This window comes from Halichoerus grypus, chromosome 13 (assembly GCF_964656455.1).
Source record: "Halichoerus grypus chromosome 13, mHalGry1.hap1.1, whole genome shotgun sequence".
Lineage (NCBI taxonomy): Eukaryota > Metazoa > Chordata > Mammalia > Carnivora > Phocidae > Halichoerus > Halichoerus grypus.
This window is the reverse complement of record NC_135724.1, coordinates 68,400,943-68,425,855: the sequence shown is the minus strand read 5'-3', so window position 1 is coordinate 68,425,855 and position 24,913 is coordinate 68,400,943. Positions and strand designations below refer to the sequence as shown.

Here is a 24,913-nt window from a genome sequence, read left to right as displayed (position 1 = left end):
TGAGACACAGCGGCCTCCCTCCTCCCCCATGCACCAGCCCCTCCCGCCCTCCCTCAGGGTCTGCTAACTTGATGGAATGTCTGACTGAGGAGATGTGAGAGACTGGCGGGGGTGTGCAGGGGAGGATGGGTCACGGCCTGATGGCCAGGTATCCCCCTGACCAGGGAGCATAAGTGCGGACCCCTGAGGGCACGGGCACAGGGGCCACCCCAAGTCTGGGCTCTCCTTCAGGAGGCAGGAAAACTTGGTGTTTCTAAAGTGCCCACAAGGAAACGGGGTTTTGTGTCTGCAGAGTCTGGGCCCTGAGCCCGGGAGGGCGGTACCTCTGGGGTCCTCTGGGGACAGGATGGAGGCTGGGCTGGTGGGGTGTGCAAGTCTCCTCAGCCTTCATTTTGGCCCCAGAGGAAAGGCCATGGCCCCGTTTGCAGGAGAGAAGACTGAGGCCTGAGGGCTAGTCTTGCTCTGGGTGGAGGTTAAGCTCCTTGTGTTCCTGCACATGGGCTGGGTGCACCCAGTTCCCCAGGCCCCATGGGGCTCAGCTGAGGGCTCCGTCAGGTGCTGGGGGACTTGGTTTCCTCTCTTTCCTTCCCATTGACCCCTGCACACCTCACCTCCTGCACAAGGATATTCAGGGCCTTTCCCAGCTCAGCCTGTCCAGCCATACCTCTAGCCAGACCTAGCATGATGCTTTCCTTTCCTGGGACTTTGCTCCTCTGGTCCCTGCACCCTGACCTCAGCCTGACCAGGATGGCTGGGGAGATGGGGGAATGTCCCACCCTCAGCGCCTCAGACCCGCTGTCTCTGCTGCCCCTGCCTTCCCAGCAGGGGGGCTGGCCCTGGCCCAGCAATGCACTTTGTTTCCGGGCTGAGCAATGTCACTGGCATGGGGGACAGTGGGGGCAGAAGAAGGCTCCCACAGCCCTCCCCACCCCACAGAGCAGCTGTAGGAAGAGGCCCACTGGAGAGCCTGCCCAGGCTGACTGGGGGCTTGGGATGGGGCCTGGCGGGCTCTGTGGTTGTGTGGGCAGTCCCTCTGATGTACCAGGAGCTGTCGAGAGGCCTGGGGCGGGCAATGCTCAGCTGGGAAGGAAGCCAGAGAAGGGGGGGTGTGGATGGGCGTCCTGCCTGTGGACCCTGCACCCTGTGCTCCTGCTAAGCCTGGTCAAGAGGGGCCTCAAGGGTCCCGCTCCCCCAGCTGCCTCCCTGTTGGGTACCCTGAGGCCTGGGCAGGGGAGGATCCAGGCTAGTGTCCCCAGGAGAGGAAGCACAGCCAGCACAGAAGGACACAGGGAAGCAGACACGCAGCCAGGGAAGCGCCGAGATGCTTCCCTGGGAGGGGAGGGCAGCCTCATTCTCAGGAGGCCCATGGTGGGCCATTTAGACAGCGGGCCCCAGGGGTGGATGGTCTGGTGGGCAGTGGGTGCCAAGGGCCACATGCAGGCCCTGTTTGCTTTCCTCACGCAGATGTCTTGTAGTCCTGGGCGTTTGATGCAGATTGGGAAGCTGAGCCCTGTCCTGGTCACCCCTGTCTCCTGGCTAGGCTGCGGCTGAGCTGGGACTCGAACCCGGGTTCTGAGTGACATTGCCTTGGGTCCCCCCTCCCTCTGTCTCTGGCCCCCTTCAGCCCCAGCGCTGGGCCCCAGACATCCTCAGTGTCCTCTGGCTCTGGGGATGCTGAGGCAAGCTGTTGCTGGCGGGAACCGCACCAAGAAGGCAGGAGCCAGGGCGTCACTGCGGTCCCCTTGTCCCTTGGAGACAGATCCAGGGGAGGGGACTGGGCAGGCCTGAGCCCTGCTGTCCTGGCTTTGCTGGGAACTGGAGAACAGCCGTGGGGGCTCTGGGCAGCCCGTACCCTGGCTCCCTCGGGGGCAGGAGGTGCCAAGTCCTCAAGCACGTGGGTTGGGATGGCCCTGGGCAGGAGGGGCGTCTGGACCGTCAAGACAAGGCTGTGGGAATGAGGGAGTTAACAGCAGTTGCTTCTCCTCTCTGGAAGGAAAACTCCCCATAAACGCCCTGCTCCCTGGCCTCCTGCCAGGGCCAAGAACAGGGACTGAGCACTGGGAGTTCAGGCGCGCGGCCAGCCTGCTTCCATAGCAGGCGCTTAGGTAGGGCAGCAACCCCGCTGCTGGCTGCCGGTCCATGTACCCACCTGGCCGCCGGGGCACCGCCCTTCGTCTGTAAGCCCGTCTGTCCCTCCGTCTGCAATCCTGTGTCTGTCCAGCTGGCTCTCTGACCATCCTTCTCTCACTGTCCTATGTCTAGCTGTCTAGACTGTCAATCCGTTTGTCTGTCTCTGGACTCCATCTGTTTGTTCATCTGTCCAATCACCTGCGAATCCGTCTGTGCGTCTTCTTGTGCGTTCATCCACCCATCTGTCTGTCCACCTGCCTTCTCTCCACTCCGGGCCTCCGAGCCATGGCCCAAGGCCGCAGGGCCATAGTCAGCATGGTGCTGCTGGGGTTGGGGCTGGCCTTGGCCATTATCGTGCCCGCCGTGGTCCTCTCTCGCCGCCACACCGGCTGCGGCCCCCAGGCCTTTGCCCATGCCGCGGTCGCCGCTGACTCCAAGGTCTGCTCGGACATTGGGCGGTGAGTAAGAGGTGGGTGGGAGCTGGGTGGCTCTCGGTGGCTGGCCCCTCCTGGAGACTTTGTGACTGGTGGTGAGAGTGTGGAGAAGGTGTGTGTGTGTGTGTGCGCGCGTGTACTCGTAGTGGGGGCTACACGGGTTTGGATTCCAGCAAGGACGTGGCCCCAGGACCCTTGCACGGAGCAGGAGGCAGATGTGTGCCCAGGACAGAAGGGGGGTTGGGGCTATTGACGGAGGTGGTGTGTGAGTCTCTTCCTAGCTCTAGGGCTCAGGAGGCCTGGAGAGGGCACTGCCCCAGCATCACTGGTCTGGCCCAGGCTGACCCTGGTGACTGGTGCTGGCCCTTCAGGGAAGCCACAGCCGTTCTCCAAGGCTGGGGTTGTTCCCCAGAAGCGTGGGCAAGTCCTGGTCTGTCAGTGTGCACTCAGTGCTGCCCAGGGCCAGTCTCTCATCCTGGCCCAGGCCCTGGGAAACCTGCCCTTGCCAGCACCATGTCCCCCACTGCCTCCCCTTCTGATGTCAGGGCCTGGGGCCCAGCCAGTGACTGTTGGGTGTTTGCGGCCCGGGCAAGGTGGGTGTTAGAGAGGGGCCCCAGCTGGTGTTTTCCAACCCTTTTCCAGGAAGCCCAGCCCATGGGAGCCTTCCGCTGCCCACCGGGGCAGAACATAGCAGGACACCCCTCCTGGCCCTTGGCCACCAGCCCGGGCCAACGAGAAGCTCGAGCAATCAACCCCCTCCCTGCTGGCTGCGTCTGTTTCCTGGAATAACTGCCTCATGGATCATTGTCAGGATCAAAAGTGCTTTGTAAACCCAGGGGACAGTCCCGGAGCAAGGGGGAGTGTGGCCAAGTCCTGGCCCAGGTGGTGTCCCATGTCACCTTTGTGCTGGCTTCCCCATTCCTGCATGCTTTATCTTTCTGTTTCAATCATTTGCCTTCTCCTTCTTTCCTTCCTCCCTTTGTCTGTCTGTCCATCTGTCTCTCCTGACCTGGTCCTCTTTCCCCTCCCTCAGTGCTCCTTCTAGGATGAGGGTGGCAGCTCAGGCGGCATGGTCTCCCCAGGGGCCTTCCAGGTGACGGCAGGGGAGTGGGCCCCCCTCCCCCCTGCTCTGGAGAGCGTGCAGAGGTGCCAAGCCTACCGGAACCTATAGCTGTAAAGATGCAAACAGGGCCCGGGGCTTCAGGCCCCAGAGACCACTGACAGGGACGTGGCCCCCAGCAGTGGGAGCCATGACACATTTCTCTGGGGGGGAGGGGTCTCTGTGGCGTGTCCTGCTGTGCGTGTGAGGGTCGGGCTGGGGGTCTCTGCTCAGAGCCCATGATGCCCCCTGCAATTCTCCTTGGTGAGGAGAGAGGATGTGGTTTCTCCCCTGTGTTTTGTGTATTTGTCAAACAGCGCTCTCCATTTCCTGTTCTTGTTTTAAGAAGCCCGGAGTGGGAGGGAGCCTGGAGCTGGCCCCAGCTGCTGCGGAACATGGGACAAGAGACCCTGGCTGGGCTGGGGGCCTCCTGGCCAAGGTCCATCCCCTTGAGGGCTCCTGGCCATGCTGCTGAAGGGTCTGAAGCCCACTCTCCTCCTGCTGTCCCCAGCTTCCCCACCACCATCTCCTCTCTCCAGCAGGGCCTCCCAGACCCAATCTCCTCCTACCCGACCAGCACCAGGTTTACTCCTTTGGGGCTGGGCCTTCTGCTACAGCCAGAGCTCCTGGGGGAGGGTTCTTTTTTTTTTTTTTTAAGGTTTTATTTATTTGAGAGAGCGAGCGAGCGAGCGAGAGAGAACACAAGCAGAGTGATGGGCAGAGGGAGAAGCAGACTCCCCACTGAGCAGGGAGCCTGATGCGGGACTCGATCCTGGGACCCTGGGATCATGACCTGAGCCGAAGGCGGGTGCTTAACCGACTGAGCCACCCAGGTACTCCTGGGGGAGGGTTCTTAAGGTTGGCATGATGAGGACCCAGCCCCATGAGTAATGGATAAATAGACACACGGTGATGGTGAGGTCCCTTCCCTTCTAGTCTGTCATCTTCCAGCACTATATCCCAGCGTGTTAGGCTTGTGTGCAAACTGGGTGTTCTGAGGCTCTCAGTAAGTGCTTGTCTTCTAGGCAGACTGTGAGCTTCAGGGTCGTGGTGTCTTTTAGGTCTGTGACCTGTGTCTGCTGTGAGCACTCAGAAATACCTGCCCTCCCATAGGATCCTCAGTGGGACAGTTCATTGCTTTTCCCAGAATCCAGTGGGATTCATTGCTGCACTTGATTTATAAGGAAACGAGGCCTGCACAGAAGGGAGCTCTCTGGTGTCACAGAGCGAGCAGGCCCAGCCGGGACTGTCCTTCTGTGCTGCCTCTGCAGGGGTAGAAACTGTCCTGAGCTGCTGGAGGGGTGGGGTCCTCCCAGAGCCCTCCATCGCCTGTCCTGTATCCCAGTGCCTGCCCAGCCCCTAGCAGGCCTATAAAGGCCAGAGTTTTACTCGTAAAGGGAGGAGCTGTAGAAGAGGATGGGGAAGGGGGGCGCCTGGGTGGCTCAGTCGGTTAAGCGTCTGCCCTCGGCTCAGGTCATGATCCCAGGGTCCTGGGATCCAGTCCCGCATCGGGCTCCCTGCTCCCCAGGAAGCCTGCTTCTCCCTCTGCCCCTCCCCCTGCTTGTGCTTGCTCTCTCTTTCTCTCTCTCTGTGACAAATAAATGGGTGAAATCTTTAAAAAAATTTTTTTAAATCAAAAATTAAAAAAAAAAAAGAAGAAGAGGACGGTGAGGTGCAGAGTGCTCACCTTCTAGAGCACTGAAGTCTGCGCTGGTACTGGACTGTAGAGGTGAGGATGAGGATGGGCCCCTGAGAGCTGGGTCTTATCAACTGCTCCAGTCCCATCCAGCAGTCTGTGGGCCACGCTTTTGGTACAGAGGAAAGCAGGGACTCTGGCAAGTGGTTGCAACCTTCGAGCCTCAGTTTCCCCACCTGTGAAATGGGACTCAGCCAGTGCTTCCTTCATGGGAGTAGGGGGCACCTGAAGCTCGCCTGGTCCGTAGGACGTGCTCCCTTGATGGCAGCAGTCTGACCACCAACTGTTACAGTGGCTTGGACTGGACATTAGGAGCCAGAGTTAGGGCCCAGAGTCAGAGCGGGGGACCCTACTATGGGGAAGGCTCATAGGGGTGTGACCCCACCCCTTCCTTCAGTCCCAGCTCCCGTGACTCTAGTGGCTCTCCAGACTCCTGGCCAGCTCACCAGGAGATTACTGCATTTCCTCCCCTCCAGGGCTGTGCACCTGGACGCTGTGCACCCGCACGTGGGAGTGTGCATACCTGGATGGCTGTGTGATGTGATGGTGATAGCAGACTCTCAGCTCCTTGGGGACAGACATGTTAGAAATGCACAACCGTTCTGCACGGCAGCTCTCTGCTGGCCAGGCCTGCTCCCACTCACAGCTGAAAAGACCCAGGTTTGGGGTTCTGGACTGGCTCAGTCCGTAGAGCATGTGACTCTTGATCTCAGGGTCGTGAGTTTGAGCCCCATGTTGTAGAGTTTACTTAAAAAAAAAACAAAACAGGGATGCCTGGATGGCTCAGTCGGTTGAACGTCTGCCTTTGGCTCAAGTCATGATCCCAGGGTCCTGGGATCGAGTCCTGCATCGGGCTCCCTGCTCAGCAGGGAGCCTGCTTCTCCCTCTGCCTGCCGCTTCCCCTGCTTGTGCTCTCTCTCTCTCTTGCTCTAATAAATAAATAAAATCTTTAAAAACAAAACAAAACAAAATAAAAAAAACCCAAAAACCAGGCTCAGGGAGGTTGAATCACATGCCCCGTATCATGCAGCTGGAATGCAAGGGTGGTTTAACATATTTTAGAAGACAGAAAAATTATTTGATTGTCTTGATAATGCCGAAAATGCATTTGATGTAAAACCTGATAGGAAAGTGGGCAAAAGATTTTGACAGAAACTTCATGAAAGAGGATATTCAAATGGCCAGGAATCACAACCCCTTGGCATTAGGCATGGGTTTGTTGATTGTCTGTCTCAGCCACCACAAAGGCAAGGACTCTGACCATCTGGTCACCACTGTGCCCCCAGGACAATGTCTGCCTTGCAGACAGTAGGTGCTGCATTCCTAATTGATGAAGGATCCTGCAGGTAGAGAAGCATGTATGCACCTCACACATCCACAATGCCCACTGACTTGTACTCCATACACACGTCCACAGGCATGATGGTCCCAGCTCAGGACTACCTGGGCTGGAGTTCCCACTCACCAGCTGTGTGATACAGAGCACGAGATTCAACCTCCCTGAGCCTGGGTCTTTCTTTTTTCTTTTCTTTTTTTACATAAACTCTATACCCAACGTGGGGTTCAAACTCATGACCCTGAGATCAAGAGTCACATGCTTAGCTGCATTTCACACATTTTTTTGCTGTTGTTTTGGCTATTTCCCCCCAAATGCTTATATTTTTATGCTTTCAAAGATTTATTTATTTATTTTAGAGAGAGAGAGCGTGAGCTGGAGGCGCCGAGGAGGAGGGAGAGAGAATCTCAAGCAGGCTCAACACTGAGCACAGAGCCTGATGCGGGGCTCTATCCCAAGACCCTGAGATCATGACCTGAGCCAAAATCAAGCATCAGACGCTTAACCCACTGTGCCACCCGGGCGCCCCTGTTTTTATTTTGAAAAAGTTTTAAACCCACAGAAAAATGGAAAGAATGCTCATTTACACTTCACTTAGGTTTACCAATTGTTAATATTTCACCTCATTTTCTTTCTCTCTCTCCACATATTATGTATCTACGTTTTTTAAAAGTTGCATTAATCATGGCACTTTATCCCTAAATACTTAAGTATATATCTACTAAGATCATTCTCCTATATAACATTGATACCATTATCACACTGAAGAAATTTGACCTTGATATAATAGTAGTATTTGATACCTCATCCAATTCAGATTTTCCCAATTGATTCAATAATTCTGTCATCTATCTATCTATCTATCCATCTATCTATCTTCTATTATCTCTTTAGATCCAGTATCCAATCAATGATTGTCATGTTTTTTTAGTCTTCTTTAATCTAGAACTATCTCCTACTTCTTAAAAAAAAACACAAACTGATCTTCTATGACATTAAGTTTTTAAAGATTGATTGATTGATTTAGAGAGCATGTGAGTGGGGGGAGGGGCAGAGGGAGAGGATAGAGATAATCTCAAGCGGACTCCCGGTTGAGCGTCGAGCCTGATGTGGGGCTCAATCCCAGGACCCTGAGATCATGACCTGAGCCAAAATCAAGAGTGGGCTGCCTAACCAACTGAGGCAGCCAAGCGCCCCTATGACATTAACGTTTTTAAAGAAGCCTGTCCAGCTGAATCACAGCCTTGCTTCACAATCCTGGTTTGTCTGATTATTTCCTCATTATCAGATTCTGGTTCAACATGAAGGCTCTCTCATCATTGGTGATGCTGAGTTGGATCACTTCATGAAGGTGATACCTTCCAGATCTCTCCTTTGTAAGGGATATCATTTTCCTTATTAAATTAGTAACATATGGTTTGATACATTGAGACCAGGTGAATATCCTTTTTTCAAACAACACTTGACCCCATGTTTTAGCATCTATTTTGATCCTTGTCTGAATAAATAAATTTGTGTTTGCAAAAAAGGTGATTTCTAAACCTGTCATTTCTTCAACATTCAGTAGTTTGCATTCTTCTGTAAAAAAAGAACCCTTGCTCCCAAACCTAGATGTTCTTGAATATCACTATTGACTCAAGGATTGTTTTGATTCAATATGTTATAATCCATCCCTGTTCTTCTTTCTGATGCCCAAATCGTCACAAATTTGACCAATGGGAGCCCCTGTAAGCCAGCAACTATATTCTTTTACTGCGAATCCATTAGTCTTAGAAAATTTTCTTGACTTCTAGCCCAAAATGTTCCAGGATCTACTTGTATATTCCCTCAGCCAGATCTGAAATCAGGAATCAGTAGAGTATGGTATTTCAGAAATCAAGATCTGAGGGCTAGGGGTGTTCATTGAGACAGGGAAACCATTGCTTCTACATTGTGTCCGTGCATAGAACCAGAAGAAATGTACAAATATCATGAGTCTGTACCGAGACCTCCAGTTGAGATCCACGACCATAGGCTTCTTTCCATTTCCTCTGTCTGATACTGTGTGTCTCTTCTGCCATGGTCAAAGGAATTCCCATCAATGTTAATATATTTACGTACTCGTTCTATCTCCAGTAATCACAAAATAGTTTCAAAATTACTTCAACAAGACCACTATGAACAACAAATCTACTAAGTAAAATTTGAGATGCCTTTGCAGGTTGTTTTTGTTGTTGTTGTTTTGTTGTCCTTAGGTTATATCCCACAAAGGATGTATGGTGAAGTTAAATTATTTTTCCTCTGTGGTTATCAGTTCAATATACCATTAGCTTAATTTTTTTTTCAGTTTGTATTCAGTTTTAGGGTTTCCTTTTTGTTTTAATTTTACTTTTGAATATAAGTCAAAACTATGTAAAAAGATATCCTCAAAGATCTCATTCACATCACCTTCATCCTGTTCCTGTTCAGTCTTTTAGAGGGAATGATTTTCATTTGTCTCTGATTTATTTTTTTTCTGTGTTTTTTTTTAATTTACATATCTTTCTTTTCATTTCCTTTTTTTTGCTCTTTTTTTTTTTTTTTTTTTTGCTATTAATTCTGTATTTCTATTTGCAAAACAAGCAGATATATCACTTATTTTCTCTTTTTGGCATAGCTTTTGATATCAAGAAAAGTTTGTATTTTTGCTCTAATGGTTATTATATTTCTGTTGATATCTTTATTGTATGTTATATATTATATGTAATTACAATATTAGATATATAAATATGGTACTTTCAGTTCTACTTTTTTTGGATATTCTTTATTTGCTCTTCTGATGGTTAAACTAGGCTATGGTGCCCAGTCATTTGGTCAAATACTAGTCTAGAATTTGCTCTGAGGGTATTTTGTAGATGTGATTAACATTTCATTCAGTTGACTTTAAGTAAAACATTACCCCCAGATGTTGGGTGGTCCACATCCAATCAGTTGAAGGACTGAAATGCAAATCGGGTTTCCCAGAGAAGGAATTCTGCCTCAAATCTGTAACATAAAAATCCCATCTGAGGGGTGCCTGGGTGGCTCAGTTGGTTAAGCATCTGCCTCTGGCTTAGGTCATGATCCCGGGGCCCTGGGATTGAGGCCTGCATTGGACTCTCTGCTCAGCGGGGAGTGTGCTTCTCCCTTTCCCCCTTCTCCCACTCATGCTTTCTCTCTCTCTCTGAAATAAATAAAATAAAATCTTTAAAAAAAGAAATCCTGTCTGAGTTTCCATTCTCCTGGCCTGCCCTACAGATTTTGAACTTGCCAGCCTCTGTAATAACATGAACCAATTCTTAAAAATAAAAATCTCTCTTTCTACATCTATCCCATTGGACTGATAGACTTCCCTACTATGAGTAATACTGAAACCACCTAGAAACCTCTTATTTCCCCTGTTCCTCCTCTTTCCCAAGATAGGATCTGAAGGGATATGGGATATCTTTTTACTCTCAGTTAATACCTATCAGTCAGTCAATAACCTTATTCTACTTCTCACATAGCCTCTCCCTTCTCACTCCTATCCTCTTTTTTTTATCCACACAACAGGCCTTACCACCCATAATAGCTTTAGCTGTTTCTACTGTTTTTTTCAGTTAATTTTCTCTCTTTCCACAAATGAGTTTTCTGTCCACACAATCATTAAAAGGAAAATTTTCACTGGTTCATTTAACACAACCAAACATCCAGTTTCGTGCACAATAACACAGGCACATTTACTTTTATCAATACTGGGGGCCTGTAAACCAGAGTATTTTTTTTAACCTGTCATTTGACTGGCCCATAAGTAAAAGACAACAGTCATGTCCTCAAAACCATATCCCCACTCCATTTTTTATGGTTGTACTGTGCCTCCATTTTCAGAGCAATAGACATTACGTTGCTGTCCTGTTTCCATAATAACTACCATTTTTAGTCTTAGATCTACAGTAAATATATATTTAATTCCTACTCCCACTCATGTCAGTCTTTCCCATTATTTTGGTTGTCTGAAGTTTGTTTTCTATTAGATTCCTCAGGGAGTTTTCATGGGGAAAATATTCACTGAGTTCTTGCGTGTTTATAACAAACAGTTTGTGGCCTTTGTAGGTGATGATCAGTTTAGCTGGATATAAAATCTTTGGTTCACATTTTCTTTCCTTGAATGTGTTGATTATAACACTTCATCATTCCTGGCACAAAGCATTGGTGTTGAAAAGTCTGATGACAATTTGATTTTCTTTCTCTTATAAGTGAGTTAATCTTTTTATCTAGATACCCAAATAATTATTGTTATTAAAGTCCAATAGGTTTATTAGAATATGCCTCAGTGTTGGCTATTTAATTGATTTTTCCACGCAGTGGAGTGCCCTTTTCAATACAGTGTAAGTTTTGTGTTTTGTTTTGTTTTTTTCTTTTTAAATGAAGAAAGTTATCTTGAATTATAGTGTTTATTATTTTCTTTGTCCCAGAGATTTGGCTTTCCACTTTGGGGCTCCTACTAAGTTTATGTTTGATCTTCTTGCCTATCTTTTATATTTTAAAATCTCTTTTCCATTTCTTTTTGATTAAAAAAATTTCCCCCTTCTCATCTTCTCTTTCTTTTTAAGGAAACTCTGTAGGTATTTGCTCTGTGTTTATCTTTGTTTAGCCTTCATTTCTGAGAGTTTTTTCTTTTATGTTTTATTTTTTCCTGAGTCATATAATTTTAGTTTTTTTTTTCTATAATTTTGTTTTTTAAGTCATCTTTTCCAATCTCTTCATTTGCAGTTTTTCTAATTCTGATGTATGCTGCCCCTTCATTGCTTCTATAATCCTTTTAATTTATTTTGGCACATTTTGAAATATTAAGTTGCTATTTACATCTGCTTTGTAGGCTTGTCTTTCTGGTATGCCTCCATAGGTCATTATTCTGCTCCTTATATCTTTTTTTCCTTATAACATCTCTGTAGGGGGTGTGACTTCAACATGTTTTATTGTTCATGTTCAAGCAAGATGAATTTTCCTATACTTTTAGGCTGGAAGGCAGGTCAAAATAGTTTTATCACTTTGTGACTCTTGAATTCCTTCTGCTGTTTTCACAAAATGATTGGAAATATATATCTGGTCTCTTACTTACTTTCTGATAATTGTTTTCTCTTTCCTTTGCCTCTGTGGTTCCAGTCCTGTTCAATTTGCTTCTACTACAGCAGCTTCTCATCAGGGCAGGTCTCTCTCCCCTGGAGGAGAACATTGGTTTATTCATTTTGAGAGTTCTCAGGATCCAGAACTCTTTAGCACCATGCCTTCCCTTGTCCACCTTTCACTCACCCATAAGCTGGAGACTGCCAAACCCAATCTGTAACACTCATCTGAGTGAAGATTCTCAGATTGATTGGCCCTCCAGACTTTCCTATGACCTTGTGGCGAATGTGGGAATTCTTCAGACCCATTGTCTCCCTTCCCCGTCCTCCCACACCATTGCTGATTACCCCACACATTCTGATGTTTGGTATTTTCATTGCACTTGGTTCAAAACACTTTCTAATCTCCATTGTAATGTCTTCTTTGTCCCATGGGCTATGTATCAGTGTTTTTCTTGATTTCCAAACACATGAGGATTTCCTTTTATTTTCATTTTTTTAAATTTAAATTCAATTAATTAATATATAGTGTATTATTAATTTCAGAGGTAGAGGTCAGTGATTCATCAGTCTTAGATAATACCCAGTGCTCATTATATCACGTGCCTTCCTTAATGTTCATGACCCAGTTACCCCATCCCCTCACCCCCTTGGCCTCCAGCAACCCTCAGTTTGTTTCCTATGATTAAGAGTCTCTCATGGTTTGTCTCCCTCTCTGATTTTGTCTTGTTTTATTTTTCCCTCCCTTCCCCCATGATCCTCTGTTTTGTTTCTTAAATTCCACATGAGTGAGATCATATGATACTTGTCTTTCTCTGATTGACTTATTTCACTTAGCATAATAGCCTCTAGTTCTACCCACATCATTGCAAATGGCAAGATTTCATTTTTTTGATGGCCGAGTAGTATTCTATTGTGTGTGTATGTGTGTGTGTGTGTGTGTGTGTGTATACCACATCTTCTTTATCCATTCATCTGTCAATGGACATCTGGGATCTTTCCATAGTTTGGCTATTGTGGACACTGCTACTATAAACATTGGGGTGCACGTACCCCTTCGGATCCCTACATTTGTATCTTTGGGGTAAATATCCAGTGGAGCAATTGCTAGACATATGGTAGCTCTATTTTCAACTGTTTGAGGAATCTCCATACTGTTTTCCAGGGTGGTTGTACAAGCTTGCATGCCCACCAAGAGTGTAAGAGCCTACATGGGGATTTTCTTTCCTTTTCTTTTTTTAAGATTTTCTTTATTTATTTGAGGGAGAGAGAGATAGCAAGAGAGAGAGCACAAGCAGAGAGGAGAGGGAGAAGCAGGCTCCCCACTGAGGAGAGAGCCCCATGTGGGGCTCAATCCCAGGACCCTGAGATCATGACCCGAGCCGAAGGCAGCCGCTTAACAGACTGAGCCACCCAGGCGCCCCTACATGGGGGTTTTCTAAGTCATTTATATTATTTCAGTTCTCTGACATTTGATGATCTGTTTATATAAATATTCTATGTGTTCTTGAACATGTATTCAACTGCATGACTGTTGAGTACTGCATTCTGTACATGTCAATTCATTCAGCTTATTATAGTGGTGGCATTCAAATCTTCTATAGCCTCACTGATTTTTTTTCCTGCTTATTCTATAAGTTTCTGGGAGAAGTATGTTAAAGTCTCCTACCATGTATATTTGTCTACTTCTTCTTTTCATTCTGCCAAGTTTTGCTTTATATGTTTTTAAACTGTTAGTGTACACACATCCAGATTTTTATATCTTCCTGTTGAATTGAGCTTTTTATAATATTAATGTGTTCCTGTTATCTCTAATAATGTTTTTCTTCTTAAAGTCTACTTTGTCTGAAATTAATATAGTTATACATGTTGGTTAGCACTCACATGATATATATATATATTTTTTTTGTCATTTTATCCCTGTGTCTCTTAATATATTTTCTATATGTTCTATACTTTTTTCCCCGCTCTGTACTTAAATTTCAATATTTTGTATTGAATTAATCTTTTTTTTTTTTTAATTTGTGTCCAGGGCATCTGGGTGGCTCAGTAGGTTAAGCATCTGCCTTTGGCTCAGGTCATGATCTCAGGGTCCTAGGATCGAGCCCCACATCCGGCTCCCTGTTCAGGAGGGAGCGCGCTTCTCCCTCTGCCTCTGTCACTCCTCCCCACTCATGCTCTCGCTCTCTTTCTCATACTCTCACTCAAATAAATAAATAAAAATCTCTTAAAAATTTTTGTGTCTAATCTGTTGTTAATGCACTGTTAACATTGAGCTCCTAATTCCATGTTTTATTGTTGCCATTTCTCTGGGGAAATCCTTAATCTTGTCTTTTATATCCTTAAATGTAGTTATTTAAAGTCTGTGGTCTGACAGTTTCATAATCTGGAGGTCCTATGGGTCGCTTTCTTCTATTGTTTGTGCTTTCTCTTGGGCTTTGTTTATGTTGTATTACTGCCTTGTTTGCTCGGTTATTTTATTTTATTTATTTTTGAAGATTTTATTTATTTATTTGACAGAGAGAGACACAGCGAGAGAGGGAACACAAGCATGGGGAGTGGGAGAGGGAGAAGCAGGCTTCCCGCCGAGCAGGGAGCCCAATGAGGGGCTCGATCCCAGGACCCTGGGACAATGACCTGAGCCGAAGGCAGACGCTTAACGACTGAGCCACCCAGGCGCCCCTTGCTCGGTTATTTTAAAGTTAACCTTTGGAAAGTGTGTTGAAAATTGTTAAAAATAATGGTTAGAAATAATCTGAGGCCCAGGATACCAACATTCTGGAACTAATTTAATCCCATTTGATTGAAAGTGATGATTTGAAGCTGGGCCACTGGGCTTGTTAGGGCTGGCTTATTTCTCCTTTTACTCCCAGAGTGAGGCCCCATTGCCAAGGGCGGTTCACCAGCATGCCCCGGCCCCAGCCACACAACAATGTCAAAAGCACTACGTGGCCTCTCGGCCACTTCTTTCAGGACTGGCAAACGTCTTGAGGGGGAAAGCACCTCCAAATGCCAGGCTCCTCGGTCTCTAGGCCTGCATTTCTTCCCTGCTTGTGATGCCTTTAAGTGGATATTTTCTCTTTATCTGGCTCGTCTAGCAGTCTGTGGGAAATCTGATCTGAATAATTTCATTTCCCATTACAGGGATGTCTGATTTACATTTTGCCAGATAATTTTGTTAAAACGGAAGGGGTAAGGCAGATGCGGGGGACCAAGTAGGAGACCATTGCAATAACCCAGTGAGAGATGCTGGTGGCTTGGATCTGGGGATGAAAGAAAGTGACCAACCAGGAGTGACTCCAACGTTCATGGCCTGAGCAAAAGGGTGAATGGTTGTGTCCTTTTCTAAGGTAGTGAAGGTAAGAAGGGAGCCATTTTGGGGGGCAGAGTTGGGAAGGAAGTGCAGTTTAGGTCATGTTAAGAGTGAAATGCCTCAAATAAAAACTTAAAGAAACAAACAAACCCAAGCCAATCCAAAAAAAAAAAAAAAAATGAAATGCCTCTTAGACACCCAGAGGAGTCATCTTGTGAATGGCTGGGGATGTGTCTGGAGTTTAGGCGAGAGGCCTGAGCTGGAGATAAAACTTGGGGGTCCTCAGTGTGGAGGTTGCATTTTAAGCTCTGAGCCTAGATCAGCTCATCTGGGAGAAGATATAGGTGTACAAGGACGGAGGACTGAGCGCGAGGCCCCCAACAATATGAGGCCAGGGAGGTAGGGGGAAACGAGAGCACGGTGGGTGGTGGTGGTGGGAGCATGTCTTCTGGAAGCAGAGTGCAGAGAGCACTTCCAGAGGCAGGGAACAATGGGTCAGACGAGATGAGGCTTTTGTGATGGGAATTTTTTTTTTTAATTATTTTCCAGTTTGTCTTTTGTTTTTGTTTGTGGTGTTTTAATCTTATGAAGCATCTGTGTTTCTCTCTGCCTGGATGTGACCGTCTTTGTTGTGTCATGCTGCTGGCTTCCGCCCGTTTCCTTGTTCCAACATTGCGTGTGTCCATGCTGTAGACATGTGTGCCCCCGGGTGGGCCCAGAGCAGGGGCATGTGGCCCAGGGGAGGCTGTGAGCCCAGGGTGGAGTGGTTAGGCTGAGGTGCCTGAGCCGAGGGAGGCCCTATGGGGTCAGAGGTCTTACGGGGTGCGGGAGGGCAACCAGTTCCACTCCCTCTTTGGGCCTTGGTTTCCCCATCTGTAACTGGTTTAAATGCTTGCTTCCTTGAAGTGCTGGAGAGGATTCCTGAGTGTACAGGAAGAGGCAGCCCCCCCGTGAACTGGGCAGGGCTGTGCCCTAGGAACAGGGTCATTTCCTCAACACAGACCAGTCTGACTAGCACCTTGGAGCTAAAAGGCCCACCCCTTGGTGCCCACAGACAAGTGGGAGACTGAGACCAGAGAATATTCCTGCAGACGCTGGGGCCCCAGGAGGGGCTGGAGAACTCATTAGCCCAAGCCCCTGGTGGCAGGGCAAGATCCTGGGGTCACCTGAAAAAGTCCAGTTTTAAAAGGGTTGGGACCTGTTGTAGCCCCACTGGGATGTGGACTGGGGGCTGCCTAGGCTGGGCTCCTGGACTGCTGGGAGGGACTGGGGGTCTGGCCCAGGCAAATGAGCCAGGGCTGCTGGGAGGGACTAGGGAATCATGGCGGCAAAAGCCCAGCACAGACTGAGAAGTACCTTCTATAAGGCAAGGGGCAGTGTAAATGGTATTACAATTTGCAATCTGTAGAGGGCTCTGGACCTGTGAGCAGCTGGACTTGAGGCGGCAGCCCAGTGTGGTCTCTGACCAGAGTTTGGTGGCAGCAGGTGGTCACCCACCTGTCACCATTCCCTGGTAAATGCCAGCCGAGCAAGCCCATGTTGGGAGGCTGGGGCTGGGGAGCCAGGCCTCTTATTCTGTGCTGTGTCCCCTAGAGCCATCCTCCAGCAGCATGGCTCACCTGTGGATGCCACCATTGCGGCTCTGGTCTGCACCGGAGTCGTCAACCCTCAGAGCATGGGCCTGGGCGGAGGGGTCATCTTCACCATCTACAATGCAACCACAGGTGAGTTCATACCAGGGACCCCATGGGGAGGACGGGCATGTCCACAAGCACTAAGAGTGAGGTGCTTACAAACATCCTAAGTGTTTGCCGAGCTGTCCTGTGCACCCATGGCCCTTCTTGGGTCCTCTTGGTGCCCCCCACTTCCTCTACTTGTCTGTGCAAAGCCACTGCAACCTATCTCAAATAGAAGCATTGTCAGGGAGGAAGAAATTCTTCTGCTCTTCAAGGTCCTTCTAGCTGGACTAAGGATTAAATTGACATGAGATAAATTAACAGGACAAAATCGAATTTAATTTCCCATGTATGGGGAATCCACACAGACATGGAAATCCCAAAGACAGACAAAATGAGCTAAGGAGAAAGGGGTAGGGGTCTGGGACTTCAAAGGGAAGGAATGCAATTCACGGGAAGATAAGAATAAACTGTTTGCGGGGCCACTGGGCAACAAAGGGACACAGAGGACTTTTACCAAAGGCCTTGCAAGGTCCCTCCCTGTTGCCCCTTACTAGTTCATATCCTACTGTAGTTATCTATGGTGATGGCTCTCTTCCTGGAGCAGGTCCTCTGTCTAAATTCTTTCAGGCAGCAGTAGGGGGGAGGTAAAAAGCTCTTCTGGATTCTGTTGGGTCTTAATTGCTTTTAACTCAAAAATAATCTTCAAGCCAAAGTGGCCTATCTTTGGGTGGCCCGCTCTTGGCCCCTACAGCACAGAGGCCAGTTCAAAGTACAAAGAGAGAAACTGAGGCCTAGAGCAGGGCCAGGGCCATATGAGGGGGGACTATGGTGTGGGGTGAGGACTGGCAGCCCCAGGAATGCCCCTGAGCACTCACATGCCCTGCCCCAACTCTAGGGAAGGTGGAAGTCATCAATGCCAGGGAGACAGTGCCTGCCAGCTACGTCCCGGGCCTACTGGACCAGTGTGAGCGGGCCCAGCCACTGGGCACAGGTGAGGCCCTTGGAGGGGTCACCCTCTCTCATCCCACCAGGCCACTGGGGCAGATCAGAACCCTCCCCCGAAGGGGCTTTGTGGACAGGCTGTGCAGCTATTGAATGGGGATCCCCCAGGGAAGTCCTGACCCACCGGAGTTGGGGGAGTCTTCCTGGGACAGGGCTGAGTAGGGAGTGGTGATCCAAGCAGAGGGACCAGCCTGGCAAAGGCCTGGAAGGTTCAGTGGAGATGGGGTGTTGGGTGGGGTAGGGGGTCCCGGGGCCCGTTTGTGCTGGGCCCTGATGGAAGGCAGTGGGGAGCCACAGGGCGATGGTGGGGGAGGGTTGAGCAGGGAGGGACCAAGTAAGGTGTGGGCTCCAGAAAGCTCATTCTGGCTGCCATGCCAGGGGGACCAAGCGGGTGGGCGAGTGTGGGGGTGGTGGAGAACCCCTGCAGAAGGCTAGGGGGCTGAGGGCAGGGACATGACACCACTGTGCCTTGCAGGGGCCCAGTGGATTGCAGTGCCGGGGGAGCTCCGTGGCTATGCCGAGGCCCACCGCCGCCACGGCCGCCTGCCCTGGGCACGGCTCTTCTGGCCCACCGTCTCCTTGCTCCGAGGGGACTACCGCATGCCCTCCATCCTCAGTCAGTTCCTGCAGAACGACTTCCTACGGCCTTCCTTGTACAGGACATCCCTGAGGTGAGCACTTCCCCAAGGCGTCCCCGGGCCCCTGCTCAGCTCCTGGGTTCAGGCTATGGCCTGTCTGCCTGGCTCCCACCCCAGTCCCACCTCAGCCCCTCCTTGAACTGGAGTAGGGTTGACCCTGTGCAGGTGTTGGGGGCCCGAAGGCCAGGAAGGCCAGTACTTTGCTGTCTCGGTTGCCAGACCTTTGAGCGAGGTGGCAGAATAATCAGAGGGGCTCAGGCCAGAAGGGGTTTATATCCAAGTGGTGGGACTCCAGGATGTGGATTTGGGCTCGGCCACCACCCTCTTGTCCCGCCCTTCTTCTCCACCCCCCAAGCCCGTGCCAGGCCACTGACCCTGTCTTCCCAGGGGTGTCCCAGGCCCGAGGAGGGAGCGTGCCCTCCCCCAGCCAGGGTGATGAGTGAGGTGAGAGGCTTCAGCCTCCCAATCCTAGAGGAACTGTCTCCCCTGATGTCTACACCAGCCCCTCAAGACCCCAGACCAGGACTGCCTCCCTGAAGGGTCCCAAGGAACCCACAAGAGCCCCTGCAGGAGTGTGGTTGCCTCCCGGGGCCCCGCTCCACCCTGAGGCTGCCCCCACCTCCCCAGGCAGCTCTTTTTCAACGGCACAGAACCCCTGAGGGCTCAGGACCCATTCCCCTGGCCCGCACTGGCCGCCACCCTGGAAACCGTGGCCACGGAGGGTGCAGAGGCCTTCTACACAGGGACGCTGGGCCAGACGCTGCTGGAGGACATTGCCAATCAAGGTCAGCTGCGCTGAGGCCCCAGAGCCCCCAGCCCTGCCAGAGAAAGAGTTGGGCTCTGGGTGCTAGGGGTGAGGGCAAGCCCTTCCCCAAGCCCTGCCGGAATGTCAGCTGCTCCCAGGACTTGGGGAGGCCAGGCGTCCAGGCCTGCCCACTGCTGACCTCAAGGACCCTGTGGTTGGGACCTTCGAGGAGCAGAGCCCCCCATAAATTAGGGAGCTAGTGGTGGCCATAGGGGGTCACAGTGGGCTCCTGGGCCTGGAGCTGGCCACCCTCACGATCTGTTAGAGTGTGACTGACACTCACCTTCCTGTCCTCTTCCCACCAACCTGCCCGCCTCTGGCCTCTGTCCACCCATCCCTCACCTGGCTCTAGGGCCCAGCCCCGACAGCACTGCCCGCAGACCCTCCATCACCCCTAGGGCTCTCGGAGGCTAGTTGGTGTGGGGAGCCCCAGCACGTGACCCGGGATCAGGGGCTGTCACTCTGCCTGTTTTCCCGTCCGTACATGGGGTCTCTTCTGTCTCGCCTCAGGCAGCAGCCTGACCCCGCAGGACCTGGCCTCCTTCCAGCCGGAGGTAGTGGATGCCCTGGAGATGCCCCTGGGGGACTACACCCTGTACTCACCGCCACCACCTGCAGGGGGCGCAATTCTCAGCCTCATCCTCAACGTGCTCAAAGGTAAGACTCCCAGTGCTCCCACCCAGAGTCCTGCCCCACTGGGAGCTCCGGGCCCGGCTGTCGCTTTGGGCTGCCTTCCTTTTCCGGCTCAGCCCCTCCTCGGACACCAAAGATGGGGCTGTGGAAACGGGTCAAGACGTTGTGTCCTAGAGCTGGCCTCTGGCGCAGTCCACGCTGGGGCTTCACTGAAGGGTCGGAGGTCGTCCACCCGGCCAGTCCGGCCCCGCAGGTGGGCTCGGAAGGTGGTGAGCGGCCTGGTCAGCGTGTGCATCCAGGGCTGAGGCCTGGCCTGTGAGATGGCGAGGGGGGTTCCCGGCTGTGCCCAGGGTTGGGGCTGCCCGCGGCTAGCCTGTGTCACTTCCCTGTGACTCCGGTGACAGAGTATCACAAACTTGAGGCTTAAAGCAACAGAAATCTATTTTCTCCTAGTTCTGGAGGCCAGATGTCCAAAATCAAGGTGTCAGCTGATCCATGTCTCCTCTGGGGACTCTGGGGGACAATCTGTTCTTTGTCTCATCCAGCTCTTGGTGGCCGCGAGCTCCCAGGCTGCAGCTGTGTCCCCGTCTCTGCCTCCTGCTCACTCACACAGCCTCGCCCTCTTCTCTGTGCGTCTGTTTTATAAGATTACATTTAATTGTGTGATTACATTTAGAACCCACCGGGATAATCCAGGATAATCTGCTCTTCTCAAGATCCTTAACTTAATCACACATTTTGCCATATAAGGTAAAATTCACTCTTTTGCCATTTAAGGTAGTATTCACAGGTTCTGGGGATTAGGACATGGACAAATCTTTTTTGAGGGGGGCCAACATTCCACCCACGACACAGGGTGACCCCGACCTGCGCCCGTCCCCTCCCCAGGGTTCAACTTCTCCTCGGAGTCAGTGGCCAGGTCCGAGGGGAGTGTGAACTTGTACCATCACCTTGTGGAGACGCTCAAGTTTGCCGGGGGACAGAGGTGGCGGCTGTGGGACCCCCGCAGCCACCTGGATATCCAGGTGAGGCGGCTTGTGGCCACTGGAGAGCCCCCTTCCCGGCCCCCGGGCTCAGCATGAAGGGAAGGTGAGGCTGTCCCTGGACCCCGAGAGTCTGACTGGGTGAGGTTGGAGGGGTGTGTATGGAGTTTTAGGACAGGACAGCCTGGCAGTGGCCCAGGGCAGGGAGGGTGAGGCGGGTCTGTGGATTAGAAGGGGCCCTGAAGTGGCAAGTACTATAGGGACCTTAGTAGGTGTTGGCACCATACTTCAGAGGACCTGGAGGATGGGCCGGGTCTGGGGGTAGCCTGGGCTCGAGCGGCACACACTGGGGAGGGCCTCCCAAGGGACCCTCTTCTCTGTGGGCCCCCCCGGCCCCTCACTGACCTGCCACCTGCCCGGCCACCCCAGAACGCCTCCCAGGACCTGCTGGGAGAGGCTTTGGCCCAGCATATCCGCCAGCAGATCGACGCTCGGGGTGACCACCAGCTCAGCCACTACAGCTTGGCCAGGGCCTGGGACCACAAGACGGGCACGTCGCATGTGTCTGTGTTGGGGGAGGACGGAAGCGCCGTGGCAGCTACCAGCACCATCAACACGCCGTATGTGCCTGCCTGGCCCCGGGCCCCGCCCCTTTGCCCCCTCAGCTCGTTTGACGAGCCCCCGGTGTCCCCTTGCTTGTGTCCATGGGGCAATACCTTGCTTTTCCCTTTGCTTCTTCCTCTCTGTCAAAGGGGCCATCCACCTCTGGCTTCTCTGGCTGGGAGGCTGCTGATGGGTGGCCCGGAGCCAGGACCTGCTTGGGCATGAGCTTTACCCAGAAGGACACCCTGATGGGGGGCACAGGTGGATCTTTGGGGGCGAGTGGCGGCTCCGGCGTGCTAGCAGGCTGTCGCAAACACGAGGGGCTCGGGCACCCGTGCCGGGCTGGGAGCCCAGACTCCGCCTCTGCCCGCAGCTTTGGAGCAATGCTGTACTCCCCACGCACGGGCGTCCTGCTCAACAACGAGCTTCTGGACTTATGCTGGAGGCGCCCCCCGGGCTCCAAAGTCACCCCCCAACCCGGTGAGCCTGAGGACCCCACTGGTGAGAAGGGGGAAGGCGGGCAGCCCCCGGGCCAGCTCCAGTGTGCACAGCGGTGAATAGAGACACAGACGGAGGGGGGTTCCGGAGGGTGCTGGCTGAAAGTGAGGCCGCAGGTGACACCCGTCCGGCCTCCAGTTCCAGGTGAGCGGCCTCCATCATCCATGGTTCCCTCCATCTTGGTCAACACAGCCCAGGGGTCAAAGCTGGTGATCGGTGGGGCTGGTGGGGAGCTCATCGTCTCTGCTGTGGCCCAGGTGAGTCAGGGAGCTCCTGGCTGGAACTTCCGCTCTCCCAGGGCCAGGGATGGGTTGGTGTACGGTGGCCGGTGGCTGGTGACCCCTCCTTCCCCTCCTGTGTTCTCCTTCTCTCCCCCAGGCCATCATAAACAAGCTGTGGCTTGGCTTTGACCTGAGAACTGCCATTGCAGCCCCTATCTTGCATGTCAACAGCAAGGGCCATGTGGAGTACGAGCCCAACTTCAGCCAGGTAAGGCCGCTGTCCCCGCCACCACCGAGACAGATGCCTCAGTGCATGCTGCTCAAAGCCCCCCGTGGGATCTCAGCCGCTGAGTGTCTTAGGCTGGGCGCACTTCCCCTGCTGGGGCCATCGGCAGGTCAGAAGCTCAGTGGGGAAGGCACCAGTCTTGTGGCCTCCAAGGCAGAAAACCGGGTGTCTTCCATGCTTCTCCCAGGCCAAGCACCTCTGCACGTTGGTCTCCGCTCTGTTCTGTTCCCTCTGGGCGCTAGTGTTCCTGGCTGTGGCCTCTCGGACTCTCTCTCATGATGATCTGTTTCCTTGTATGACTTGTGGCTTTTCTGTGTGAAGTTTAGTTGTAAGAGTATTATTCTGTGACAGTCTGCATAGCGATTTCCTTCTGAGGCGTGGGGGTCACATTAGTGCTGGTGCTTACAAACATTTCTTGCTTCCCCCCACACGAGCAGGTCCCCAGAGCTAGATTCTCTCATCCAGACTGCTGCCCAGTAGATAGTCACCTCCCGTAGAGCTCCTCTGGGCGGGCAGACGCCCTTTGCTAAGGTCTAATTTAAAAGTCTGGCAGCTTTTGGGGCGCCTGGGTGTCTCAGTTAGTTAAGCATCTGCCTTCGGCTCGGGTCAGGATCCCAGGGTCCTGGGATCGAGTCCCACAACTGGCTCCCTGCTCAGCAAGGAGTCTGCTTCTCCCTCTCCATCCACCTCTCCCCTGCTCATGCTTTCTCTCTCTCTCACTTGCTCTCGCTCAAATAAATAAATAAAATCTTAAAAAAAAAAAAAGCCTGGCAGCTTTTGAAGGCTCTGAGCTTCCTGCCTGGGGTCCGTTCAGCCAGCTGGGGTTTAAGGTCCTCAAAGCTGCCTTGTCCGCGGTGAAGTGCTCTTGGTGTCAAGGCTTCCTCCCATGGCGCTTAGAGCGCTGAGGACCATAGAGTGAGGAACTTTACTCCAAGGGAGTGTGTAGTCCCTGAGAACCTTGGCCTTGGGGGCTGGAGACTAAGGACTCTCGGAGTCTGAGGCGCTCCCTCCCTATATAGGGTACTCCCCAGGGTGTCCTCAGATCCAGACCAGAAATGATCTTGCATCTCAAGCTCCCTCTGGCCTGGGTGATGTCCTCCCTGCCATGCTCCCTGGGGCCTGGCTTCTCCACTGGGACTTTTTGTGGGAGGCCACAGACTCCAGGCCCTCCAGACAAGGCTACACCCAGTGCCCTCCCATCCTCACCGCCACTGATGCCCAGTCCTGCCTTCTCAGTTGGGACTCAGATCTCTGCCTGGAGCCCCGTCCCCTGGACAGGTGGAGCTAAGCTGTCTTCACCTGTGTACTGGCCTTCTCTCCCCTCCAGGAGGTGCAGAAGGGGCTCCGGGCCAGGGGCCACAACGAGACCAAGAGTCCCTTTTTCCTGAATGTGGTCCAGGCTGTGTCCCAGGACGGGGTCTGTGTGTATGCCGCAGCGGACCCGAGGAAAGGTGGGGAGGCCTCAGGCTACTGAGGACACTGCTCCTGAGAGCTGCAATCCAGCCCACCATCACTGTGTGCCCAGGCTGGCCTTGACCGTGGGACCAAGCACTCAGGCAGGATCTGGACCCTTTGGCGGAGGGTCAGCCTGGGGCTACAAGAGGTGGGGATAGCCTGGAAGATGGACGACTGTGGGGGCTGAGCCCTCTCCCAGAGCCCCTTGTGGCCCTGCCCTGACCCCCAAGCCTTCCCTAGGCCTCTCACCCAAGACTGTGGCCTACCCTCTCCCCAGGCCCCACTCCCCATCTGCATACCCTCTAGTCCAAGATTAAAGAGGAGGGTGGATCTCAGCCTGATTTGGGGTCTAGTTGTGGGAATGCGCCCTTAGAAAGCACACACATGGAGTTCCTAAGTCCTCCACAACACACCAGCAGGGAGGTGCGGAAACTGAGACCTAGCGACAGGCTGGAAACAAGCTGTGGCTTGGCTTTGACCTGAGACCGGCCACCCCTGCCGGGCCTCTGCAGTATGGCTGTCTGGGGCCTGCCTTTTGGTGGGAAGGCAGGGCTGTGGCCAGGGGCACCTGCCCCTGACTCTTGCCAGGCCTTAGGACCATCTCTGGATCTTACCCTCTGTGCCAGGAAAAGGTTGGATGAAGTAGGACCCCGCCCCAGTCCCCAGCCCCAACAATTGCCCATGTTCTCACGCTCAGCACTGTTGACATTTTGAGTGAAATAGTCTTGCTGGGGAGCTGTCCCGCCATTGCTGTGCGTTGAGCGGCATCCCTGGCTTCTACTTGCTAGAAGTGGCAGCACCTACTACCACCAGCACCAGGGGCCAAATCATCCCGAGTTGAGAACAGCTCTCCTGGACCCATTAGCCCCCAGTTGCTGAGATGGCTTTGCCAGTTGCTGGGGGGACTGCCCTCCCTGAGGGTGCCTCGCTGGACTGGCCTGGGGGTCCTGCCCCACACTGGTTCCTGGGAGCATTGGGTGTTACCCCAGCGTCCTGCAGG

At 52.0% G+C, this 24,913-nt stretch overlaps 1 protein-coding gene across 1 annotated transcript; it reads left to right on the top strand.

The window, feature by feature from the left end:
• Positions 1–1,900: 1,900 nt before the first annotated feature.
• GGT5 (gamma-glutamyltransferase 5) lies at positions 1,901–24,248 on the top strand. Its single transcript, XM_036110919.2, has 12 exons — positions 1,901–2,588; positions 16,704–16,834; positions 17,685–17,780; positions 18,267–18,462; positions 19,057–19,214; positions 19,745–19,891; positions 20,756–20,892; positions 21,280–21,470; positions 21,827–21,933; positions 22,090–22,208; positions 22,330–22,440; positions 23,786–24,248. The coding sequence occupies exons 1-12, from the start codon at positions 2,416–2,418 to the stop codon at positions 23,930–23,932; spliced, it is 1,713 nt and encodes a 570-aa protein (XP_035966812.2). The 5' UTR covers positions 1,901–2,415; the 3' UTR covers positions 23,933–24,248.
• The last annotated feature ends 665 nt before the right edge of the window (positions 24,249–24,913 follow it).

Bases quoted from the DNA above. Each gene is read 5' to 3' on its own strand.
- GGT5 (XM_036110919.2), top strand. From the start codon at position 2,416: ATGGCCCAAGGCCGCAGGGCCATAGTCAGCATGGTGCTGCTGGGGTTG. The intron at 16,835-17,684 runs GTGAGTTCATAC...CCCCAACTCTAG, and splicing joins CATCTACAATGCAACCACAG to GGAAGGTGGAAGTCATCAAT. The intron at 19,215-19,744 runs GTCAGCTGCGCT...GTCTCGCCTCAG, and splicing joins GGAGGACATTGCCAATCAAG to GCAGCAGCCTGACCCCGCAG.